Below are 11,848 nucleotides of genomic sequence, written 5' to 3' on the forward strand. Positions count from 1 at the left end.
GGACTTCACCTCCATAAGTGAGGTTCATGTGAAAGGGAAGTCGGGGTGAGTGGGAAGTCAGGTGGCATTGAGTGAAGAGAGAACTTGAAAGAGCGACTTCTATGATCTGGAACCCACCTGCTGTGTTGTATCTGATCTGTATATACGACTCACCTGAACGCTCGAGGACATGGATTGGAGCAAGTGTTAGCACAGAAGTTGAGCAAGATCGGATAATCTCTATCTTGCTTTCAGGTTTGTCCCATGGTCACCAGGTGGGAGGGCATGCAATGTACTTGGTGGGGAAGCCAGCCGTTTGGTAAGGGCCGAAGCAGCACCGCGTCAAAGGCAGATGTACGGAGTATCCGTACAGGTCTTGAGGTAGACGTTCCAGGTCACCAGCACATCCACATAATCAAGGGCTGGATACGGAGCACCCGGACCGCTCTCATTCATGCAGTCCTCCATCGCCCGGGATCTAAGGCAGCTTTGATCAAAGTCAAGTCACAGGCATTCCGTATGGAGCAGCTGGCATCCCCCGAAGGCGAGCTAAGGATGGTCCCTCAGGCCGAGGACCGGGATTTTCTTGCCAATCATTCAGCAGTCTTACATAGAACGTGTTGTTCTTCTGTGCTACAAACAAGGGTAAATCGCGGCACATGGACGGCATGCCTTGGAAGCTGGGGGCTTTATTGTGTCCAGTGGCCAAAGTCAGCGGTTGGCTTCTGTCCCTGTTTCCAGAGGACGGCCGGGGTATGATAATCCATGAATCTGGAGCTCTGCTTTAAGTCTGGTATACGGATACCTGGTCCATATAGGGGACATATGGGGACATATGGGGACATATACGGATACTTACTCGTAGGCTCTACTCATAGCGTTCTCACAGTCTCCATGCAATCAAAGATGATGCGAGCGACGTTGACCAACCCACATTCAATGACATGGAATGCCGTCCATGTTGCTAATGTCCGGCGGCATGCGAAATCTTGGGTGCAGACCAGGGTAGGGTGTCCCTAATCGAGAAAGCGAGTAATGTGTAGCTCTGATCATTTGACACAAGATTCCAACGCAGATGAACTCAGATCTGCCCTGGTCCCAAATGAGTTAGTATTCGTACGCCTGTAGGACTTCCTCAGTAGTATTAGTTACCTAGTAGTACGAATGTCACACTCGTATCTCAAGCAAATAGCCAGTCCGTTGGTGGAAGTTTCCACCATCCATTACAACTTCTGGGTATGGTTCACGAGTACGAGCCTGGACCGCACCAGTCCATGAACATGGTCATTGCTTCTTCCAACCATCTGATATGTCACCTATGCAGCCCCAGAGAGAGCTTTATCACGTCATGCAGAGCGTGTGTCCTTGCCATTTATAGGCAGTGCTCACTTATCCAGGGCAGCGAGGACCGAGTAGACACAGCACATACGAATAATGGCGTCCACTTCCAGATTTCCGGGGGGGGGGAGGGGCGGGCCCTTCTTGAGAATCCCCCAGCTTGATGCCTGGGCCGTGGCTGCTTATTCGTTACCTATCTCTTGTCTTCCCGCCACCATGTTCACAGGGTCCTCTCTCTCTTCCGAAATTCCCTATCAGGGTTGATTACGGGGTACGGAGTAAACTCAGCGACGCTACCATTCTCTTGGTCCCTGTGAAAGACTAACTACTCGAGGGATGTATATCGTACCTACAGTAATGTTTCATCGACACGACCCAGTTTTTCGTCCTGCGTCTCTAGGGCATCCTGCGTGGTCCGGTACGAAATCTCGGGATCGCCGACTGAGGTGTCGAGAAAACTTGAGCCAGTCCTATTCCACCTTCAGGGCTCTGGAGCTCAAACTGAGTTTGCATGAGAGCCTCTGGTTAGACAGCCCTGAGTCCACTCGAGTCCCCACCACTAGGGAAAGCTCCAAAGCTCGAGCGTGGAGAGCAGGATCTGCGGCAAGGGTAGAGCCCAACAACACAACGAGCTAAAGGTGCTTCTTAAGGTTGCGAGGCCCGTTGGCGCCCCGGGGATGATGTCCATTGGGCGCAAACTGCATCATCACCGATCAATTATCGGCGCCCTGGCGCACTAAGCACCGTTCTATTTGATAGTTCGACTATGGTTGAATGCCTGGGCTTGCGCATCTCTCCAGCTACAATAGGGACGAATCAGTCAACAAGGACTTACGGAACAGAACCCTAATCTGGACGCCCTGAAAGCCTGTGTCGCCCGTTCCCCGCCGCTCCGAACGGCCGTGCGGGTCGTTGTCAATATCACCACACACCCACAATGCAAGGCAACAGTCTTTGGGAGGATCCTGTCAAGCCTGTCAGAGTTCATCTAACTTGTGCTATGGAGGAGTTGAAGCTGTGTTGGATGATAGTGCAATTTGCCCAATGATTGATGGGTACCTTGTTCATCTCGAAACCCACATGGCTCCATGGAGACGTCGAAACTACGAGTAACCAAGAACATTCTGCTGCAACGGCGGGAATGGTGTTCTTGGAGAACTTGCGAAGTAATACACCACCTTGGTTTGGAATTGGCATTGACATGCTAGCTAGCATGGGCTGGTGCATAGGTTCGCCGTTGGCTGGATTACCACTGCCGGATGCCTCGCAACCTAATAAGGGCCCTGGATTAACTGGACGAACGTTATAGGTATTGACTTCACATCATCTGCGATGATCACGACCACATGGCGTGGATTGCCGCACTACCTCGAGCTTTAACCGGCGCCAGTACTACGCCACCGATGCAACCTGGAACGTGGGTTGCGAACCTCAGTAACTTGGTGGACCAGTTTTGCGGACCGAGCAACGTGGCTTTAGCTTTGGCTGCTGGGGCTCGAAGCAACCCCCAAATTGGCCCCCCGAGGCTCGCAGTTTAAAGTCCGGAGAAACTCCCTGGCCTGGTACGAGGTGGGCAGGAGGCCAGGCTAAAGCCATGCGGTGTCTGATTGTATCTACATACTCTGCGCGAGAAAGGGGTCGAATAAGCCCCGACTGATTTTTAGAGGCAAAAGACTAGAAAGAGCCCGAGTACCTGGTCTAGCGCCCTTCTAGTAGAACCCAAACCATCTACTTGCGAGCAGGTGCACGGAGTACTCGGAATCATGAGAACTGATCGAGAAAAAATAATGCTGGAGGAGGACATGAGTGGGCGTTGTTTGAGCCCTAGCCCTGATCTAACTGCTGCAACATAGCGCATGAAGGATCATGTGTAAACAAAGTGATGACATCTTCGTAACCCGCATGGCTCATGTGGTGGGAAGCTGGGGAAGCAATCCTCTGCTGAATCCAGCTTTTGACAGCAGATATAGAGCTACTCGTAATTTCCTGCGTCCCGTAATTCGAGCCCAGCCTAGCACAGTCATTATTACATGCACTCCCTGGGAACAAACTATCCACCGCCGGGTTTCCATGGAGCACCATGTCTTGGTTCTTGCAAGATAGACAACTTTGTGCTCCGTGTCTGACTGATCCTAAGCCCGTTAAACACTGCCCATAGTGGACTGGTGCCGGATTTGATGATCCTGGCTATCCGTGCCGCAAAATGTCCCTTGGGTGTTGCAAACATCCAAGACGTTTGGATTCGAAAAACTCAAAAAATTCTTCCAAAGGCTTAGCCATTTTCATCATCGCCTCAAATGAGATTGTTCGGAAACAAGAAAATAAATTGACCGGCTACGGAGTACAAGGGAAAAAAACACCTTGCGACAAGGCTCTGTCTAATGGCCGTATTTCAACGAGAAATTGGAGTCCATCCATTTCAGATCAGACCAGATCATGATAACAACTCTCTACAAGGGTCTGATCCAAGAGGGAGCCTCCCGAAGACGTCGCGGGCGCCAACAGTGGCAATACTTTCAGAGTGGAGTTTCAAGGTGGGCATACGAGGAATATCCCGTAAATCTGGCTCGAGTTTCGAGTCTCAAGCAGTCTTCCGGTGGCTCTTTAGATCTCTATTAGCCCTCTTAACTACGAGGTCGGCCGGCCTCTGGTGTGTCGATCGACACTGGGGATCGACTTATTGACTCCGACCCACCCCTGGCCAACAGCGCCTAGGTCTGACGACACTATTATGGGAGTAGCTGCTCGGACCCTAGTCGTGCCCAAGGATCACTCATCTGGTATAGCGTTTTGGCCAAATCCACTCGTTTTTTTCGGCATCGGCCCCCAGGAAACCCAAACCAAGCCGGACCAACGAGTCTCCCTTCGCCTTTGGCCTCTTTACCTTTTTCATATTTGTCCCAGAACCACAATCATTTGTGATACAATCGCAATCTGTGTCTCTGTTTTGGGAGCGTGGGAACGTGTGCACCTTCACGCTGTACCGCATGCGTTCCTCTAATTTCAACAGAACCCACGCGCACGGTCGATAGCGCCTCTTCTCTCGGGCTAAGAGTTAGTTTTGAGGGAAATCTCGGCATCCTCGCGATTAATACTGACGGCTGTACCCCATTGCAAGGGCCATTAATCTGTATCTGGGATTCACAGATTAAGATATTTCCCCCTGGTCGTCGCATCAATATTGATTGAGTCAATTCGTACCTCTCACTCATCTTACAAGAAGCACTAGACCTTGTGTCGCCATTGGGACTTAATTCAGCCTCGTTCGAATTATAATTCTCCCTTGACACTCAGCAGTCTCAGACTTGACGACGCCCTACATTCGTCGGAATACGCCACATAGGGACAGGCCATCGGGATTATTGTTAACGTAGGTCGCTGTGGATTGACAACATCACAATTTCGCTTCTGAAGCAGGCAAGCAGATCTGAATCTCGCCGAGGAACAGGGCGTTCCCTCATCCATATCGTCACCCCATCGTCACTCCTTTGTTCCTTTGTCATCAGGTACATTGCTTAGCTCAGGGTATCGTTGGTTACACCGGTCTGGTTAAAGATAGTCGTGCAGACCATAGCAGCCCGCCCAACCAGTTGCGTGAACCACCTTCCTATTGGGAAGTCTCACGAACCGTTCGACCAGTCCTATCACGCCGTACGAGTACAAGGAGCTACTCAGTTGAATAGTTCCTGGAACTTGACAACGGCGGTAGTTCCGATACCGACCTCACGGCCTGATCTAACTCCAAGCCAACTCGTGCGACGAAAACCTAGTTGGGGCTGCGGTGGCAGTGGCTCGTGGCGGAATGAGTGGATTGTACAGTCATGGCATGAATGCGCCGGAAGTGCCAGGTTCCAATATGATGGATCCTGGTTATCCTGTCTATGATGCAGGCTTCGCAGCGCCGTATCCCAGACTCTCTGGTCCGCCAACCCACTTCGATGGAGTCGCGTTCTGGTACAACCCAAGCAACAACAACCAACTGTATGACCGAGATCCCACCCATTTCAACAGCCGTGGTGTCGCTCTTCCAGCCACCGCTATGGAGGCAGCTGCGATCAAGCACCGGCGAACAAGGAGTGGTTGCTTCACATGCCGAAGTAGGAGAGTCAAGGTGGATATTCTTGTCTGCAATTTGATGGCTATTTCACTAACAACAGCGACAGTGTGATGAAACCAGGCCTATATGTGACAGTACGTTTGTTGATGTCCCTCCAAGCTAAACTTGACTAACATACCCATTAGGATGCAAAAAGGGCAATCGCGAGTGCGAATTTCCTCAAGCTTCGACTTCTTCCAAACGATCTAAAAACTCGGACAGTCGGAGTCCTAAAGATCAGACGACAAGGAATGAAAACAAAAATGAAACTGGCTCATCCCTACCCACGATCAAGGATGAAAGCGAAGAAGATGAGGACATGGAATCTTCAGATACCGCAGGTCGGCCACCACTAGGGCCATTGCGAGCCGACAGCACACAGTCTACCGAATCGACAATAGACACCAAACCACACATAGGCATGTCTCCTACAGGTAGGGAGCAAGCCAGCCCCCAATCGACAGACATGTCAGATAATCGTTCCCGAGACGAGACCCCGGCTTCATCGTTACGGACGGTGACAAATTCAGCCGAGATGCAGGCCATTCATGCGAAAATAAAGACCCTGAAGCCCGATCTTCAGAAATACCTACAATTTCAGCAAGACTACATGACTTTCTACCATTACTTCTATAAGCTCGACCCGACAGACTTTGTTCACTGTGAGTTCATCGACCTTGCCCTCAATTACGAGCCGTTGCTCTACGCCGTGGTTGGGTTTGCTGCTTATCACTACGAATTGCGACGACCAAATCCCAAGCTATCACATTTCTTAGGATACCATTCTCGCTCGCTTTCTATGCTCAGGAAATCACTAGAGAAAAGCTCAAAAGTTACCGAGGCGACGATTTTGACGGTTTTACAACTTGCCACGTTCGAGGAATATATTGGTGACTGGGTCAATCTTGTGGGCCATCATCGTGCTGCTCATACAATGCTTAAGGACCTTTTCACTCCCGAAACTATCAACGAGACTGATCTTGGGAGGCGTATTTTCAGCTGGTATGCACGTTTAGATGTCGTCGTTGGACTGATGGCAGGCAACAAGACGAAATTAGAAAGACCGTGGTTCGAAGCGAACGAAAAGTGGTACTTCGAGCAGATGAATACGGCCGCAGAGAGTGAAACAGACATCCAGGACACATTTGCATACCTTGTCGCAACAAACCGTCTGATCGGCATGGATATGGCAGCATTGTACGCCAAGCTACCCAATCGCGAAATCGGGGTCGAAGACTTTCATGCTGAAAACGCCAAAATTGCTTCTAGAGTCAACGACATGAAGCTTTTGGTGGAGTCGAAAAATAACGCACTCTACCGGGTGCAAGAATTCCCACAGGAGAAAGTCCATCCTCTGAACGAGACCGACATTGTCAACCCCTACATTCCCGGCGGATTATTCACAGGTCCACTGTGGCCGCTGAATCATATGTGGCTCGACTGGTACGGGATCGAGCAGATGCGGACGTACCAAGTTGCGGCCCTGTTTCAGAACCCGATGCCGCCTGAACTTGAACAAATGAGTCTTGAAGAATGTCGAATCTATGAAGCGATTGACCGGTGGCCAGAATCGCCGAATGGTGCCATCCTAGGCGCACACGCGACACTGGGCCTGGCTCTAGTTTTCCTGCGTAAAGACGAAAAGCACACCATGTGGGCGAGAAGGAAAGTCGCGGAGGTAGAAAGACAAGGCTACATATTTCCAGCCACCTTCCGACGCAAAATGGCGGAAATGTGGGGGCTGACCACTGAACAAGTCGGCGAGGAAGAGTCAGTGGAGAACTGGTGGTTACCCAATGACGAAGGCAACAGTGCGATGCTCAAAGAACTGCGCCGAGTGGTTGTTGAGAGGCATGAAAACGACCCGTTGAGCATGGAGTCGCTTGCCAGCGTTCGCGATCTCAAGGCTATATTCGCCAAGTTGGACATCCGAACAAAGGGGACGACGAAACCAGGCTCGACCACCACTGACAGCCTCAGCCCACGCAGCGACGCAAGCGCTCCTAATAGCGATCGAGGAAGCAACGCCAGTTTCAGCCCGACGAACGCCAGCTTCTCTGACGCACGCAGTAGCAGCACCACAGGATTTGGGCCCGAACCCAGCACCCAAAGGAGACAGCCAAAACGAGCCAATTCACGACCTTGACCGGTCGGATCAAAGTGGCACGAAAACAACACTTACGAGTCAAACCAACAAATTTATGTAATTGATATTGGCTCCATTGCAACTAAGCAAAGCTTGAAGAACGTAACGAACATGCCATGAACGGTACGAACGAAGACTAGCGATGAAACGCTTGAACGAGCTCCACTGGCACGCAAGTGCTGGCTCATGAAACACATTACTCCAAAGCCATCCGATCCTCGATGGCCTCGGGCACAAGAGGACATTGTGTGTCCCCTCATTCCCATTCTCCCTTAGCGACCCATTTCATGTGAGAAATATGTCTCCTGGAATCTAATTCGACCCAAATTGCGCCAGACATACTCTGTACTGGCGAAAGTCAAACGACCCAAAATTCCGGATACAATACCAATCTTCACACATGGATCAAGTACTTCTGGAAGTACCCCTCGCGCTTTATCCCTAACTTCTACTATACTATTCTGTGTAAATACATTCCATTCAATTGACAAATTGACATGTTGTTGCGCCACCGCGAGCCACTGGAATTTATCTTTTCGCTCATCTTTCGCCAGAATTCGCTCGCCGCTTGACCATTATTGTTACTACATAGTACCTGATGATTATTTCAGCGCAGATTTCCTGTGCAACAGAATCGCCAGCTGGTCGCAGGCTCACTGGTCAATTCTTTCCTTTCTCCCTTCGTCTTCCTCCTGCTATATAGCCAGAGACCACAGAATAAAAGCCCTCCCCTCGCTTGTGGGGGCGTACTGTATTGTGTTATTTATTCTAGAGAACTCTCTATAGCCATCCTTACTAATGACACTTTGATCGTCTGCGGTTCGGGTTTTCGTTCTGTGTCCTGCTTCAAAGCAAATTTCTGAAGCCTGAGGACTCAACGTGGACGAAAAGACTGGGTATAGTAATAGACACGTGAAGTTTCCACTTTGCCTCTAAAAACAAACCTCTCAGTGCTCAGTCAGGTGCCTCCTTGTCCTTGCTTGCTTCGACAGCGACGTGCTTAGCAGCTGGACAGTCCACGTGGCTTAGTCGAACGGGGTTCCAGTGCTACGCTCCTTAGACCTCAACAATGTCATGCCCTCCCTAGTGCTAGATACTCATACTGCGCTACCCCTGGTCTGGTCTACGCTTAATCTACCGTAAATTTCGACGCCAGGTAAGAACAAGGAGGTGGATAGCTAGGCAAGGCAGTCGCGCAGGGAGGCACGCAGGCACTATCGGTACGTAGGAAGCTCGGAGGGTGGCAATCTGACTGAGATACTCCCGTACTCGGTAGGTACCTAGATATGGAGGACTTACTCGTACAGTAGTGAAGTACCAAGCAGGCAGGCGTCCTACTCAAAACTTGGGCAGTAGTGCATGCCACCAGTCTGTTATGCATCCCCCTGTTGTTGCTGTTGGTCTACGTAGTGTATGCGTATGTCTCTTGTAATATACGAAGAACAAACGGATGAATGAGCCAATCTATCCACTCCCCTCCCGTCGGCGATTGCACTTGTATAGACAGTACGTTATCCTCTGGGGGAGCCGCAAAAGGAGGAAATTTGTGTTTCACCATAGAAGAGTCAGTCAACCGCTAGTGTGAGGCCTCAGTAAGTTGTTGGGTTTTTCACGCCCCCACCGTTCGTCATGGTCCAAGGGGAGGGGGCTGCCTGTTTGGACCTGTCTCTACCACGGAGTGCTGATAACACAGCTCACGAGTCAGTGAACTGGGGTACTCTGTATGTACTCCTTACGAGTACGGGTAACTACACTTGCACCTCCATGGATGGACCCATACCGCGGGATACCATGGAGCTGGCTGGCATAGGCTGGACAGCACCCCCTGCAACCAGGCTAAGCACGGCCTGTCGTTGGGTATGGAGCAGGGGAGGTTTCGATAGAGACATCTCGCCTGAATCATGTGTGATTGACAATTGTGTCTCCCATTCGCCAGTCAGGCCGACGGATCATTTCTCCATCTTTTCAAGGGGGATGCCGCACAAGCAAAAGACGGTTTGATCTACCTAATTTTAGAATAGTGCCCGCTTGATTTTGCGTGTGCGTTGGCGTTGTTACCCAGTTCGTTCCAACCTTCAAGCACGGGTTTGAGCCGGTTTGTATGTAGTTGTGTTACGAGTATTGGATGCAGTACCGGTGATTGGGGGATGAGAGTTTCCAGTCCCGCAAAAGCGGCACCGCTATGGATACTCTGTTGCTAGACTTGCTCCATATAATCCGTAAAGGGCGAGTTGATGGAGAAACGATAGTGATTTACGTACTGTACGAGTAGGGCAATGAGGATATCTAGAGAGACCCGATGTCACAAGTAAGGGTTTGGGAAAACCTCTGGCTATCAAGTCATTCATCGAGAGGCAGGTTGAATGCTCGAGATGTGTCTCGCAGATATGCTAGGAGTATCCGCGGTGTACTCGTGGGCTTCCTCCCTCCCGAAATAGTCCTTAGCACCAAGCCAGCCACCTTTGGTAGGTAGTGTCTTGCTAGATCCTACAGCAAGTCACCTATATCAAACTGTGAGAGGCATTTGCCACTATCCGTATCTAGCTCGGGGGGAGGGAGAAAAGCATTTCCATCACGGTGATCAACCAGTCATTGGGATTGTGAATTTGTGACAGCCTGTTGCCGGGAATCATGTCCTCCGACCGGAGGGACGAACCCTCCCCTGGAATTCAATGCCAAAGATAGGTTGTTGGTGCATTTTCCCATCAGGTGCTAGCAGACGCGCAGGCCAAGATGCTTGTCCCCTTGACTACCGCCGCTATTGATGTCAGGCCTGTGCAGATGGGGAACTATGAGGAGCTAGCCCTGGAAGGAGTATTAGGGTGAAATCAGCGTATCAAGGCATACTCGTAGAAGTTGGCACACCAAGACGTAAACGGCTCCAGATCCGAAACTTGTTTCGAAGCAGTCTGGGACGCCTGTTCCACGTGGCCAAAAAAGAAGAGCTCTTGTTGGACTCCCGTATTAGTAGAAACAAGTCAAGTTCTGTTGCTGATATCCTTTTGCTTCAGGGGTACTCCTTGTTCCGGTTCTGCATGTTCGTTGAGCCGCATCTAGTTTTTCAATAATTGATTTATCGAATCCCCAACCGTGCAGCCAATGATGCCCAGTTGCGCGCTGCTGGTCTTTCTTCCTCAACGGCTCCATATCAGAATTATGCATTATACTTAATCCAGACTGTGAACGCGTATCCGTACTCCGTACTCGTTCCTGGACAGGATACCTGGAGAGCCCTGAGCAGAGAACCCCACATCGTGGCCCGCTGAATTCTTAGCTGCAGATCAGGGAGCCGGATAATGTACGATCGTAGCCTAGACTCAAAGCCTACGATACCGTACCTCTCCGTGATCAGCCGTGCCTTGGAGAGGAAAGTCACTAGTCACATTCTTCTGTCAGAAGTCTCCAGTGTACAAGCACATGCTCCGACACTGGAACTAGATGGAACAACGCCTGGGCGCATTATGGAACTTCCCGGTCGATGAACTCGGCGATACGGACCAATGCTCATTGCGCTGCAGTGCGGCATTTGGATCTGCATGTAGTTGAATTGGTCTGCGGGGTTTGAGCCTCGCGCCCAGATAAGGCCATCCCTTGGAAGATTTAATAACTCTCGCCATCATCAGCGGATCCTGTCTTTGGCAGAAAAATAGTTTTTAGCCAGAACGAGGCAGACAGAGGTGCTGTATGGAGTACACAAATGACCATAATGATAGGTGCATCGTCCACAGGTTGACTCCTAGTCTCACATTGTACTCCGTACTCCGTACCAACACTGGCACTGGGGTGAACGTCCTTTATCCTTAGCTTTGTCATGGCCGTTAACGTGGTGCACCAATTTAGAACCCTAGTCACTCGAGAGGCAGGGGTTCGCTAGTTATCGGCAATAAGACCACTAGCCGCAGAATTATGCAGCGTTGCCCTCCCTGTCAAAGGCTGTCGAGTCAAATGGCATTGTGCTATTGGCCTGAACCTCAAGGTCTCAGCGTGAACACCGCAAGCTTTGCAGTTACTAGTGCCTTTCGGAGAACGAAAGGGTTCTGCTAATGCTGACGGTGACTGAATGCGCATGGTCAGGCCGGTTGACTATCCCCAAGATAGCCACAATCAAGACGCCCTTTCGAATGCCTCTGCTGCATTGATTCTGCCGTGCGATTGCTATGGTTGGACTACTAGCCCAGCAACCACTCTTTGTGATTGAGATAGAATTGCGAATTGGAACTCGATTTTCCTGTTTTGGCGCGGAGGCTCGTTCTCCATGAGTCCAAGCCACACGATGTGTTCCATCAAAA

General features: G+C 50.6%; 1 protein-coding gene across 1 annotated transcript; it reads left to right on the forward strand.

Annotated features, from left to right (window-relative positions):
* Positions 1-5,119: 5,119 nt before the first annotated feature.
* Positions 5,120-7,559, forward strand: A1O9_03728 (uncharacterized protein; the record flags this gene model as incomplete). Its single annotated transcript, XM_013406021.1, has 3 exons — positions 5,120-5,428; positions 5,481-5,508; positions 5,560-7,559. The coding sequence occupies 3 exons, from the start codon at positions 5,120-5,122 to the stop codon at positions 7,557-7,559; spliced, it is 2,337 nt and encodes a 778-aa protein (XP_013261475.1).
* Positions 7,560-11,848: the final 4,289 nt, after the last annotated feature.

Source organism: Exophiala aquamarina, assembly GCF_000709125.1.
Source record: "Exophiala aquamarina CBS 119918 chromosome Unknown aczIA-supercont1.3, whole genome shotgun sequence".
In the NCBI taxonomy this organism is placed as follows: Eukaryota; Fungi; Ascomycota; class Eurotiomycetes; order Chaetothyriales; family Herpotrichiellaceae; genus Exophiala; species Exophiala aquamarina.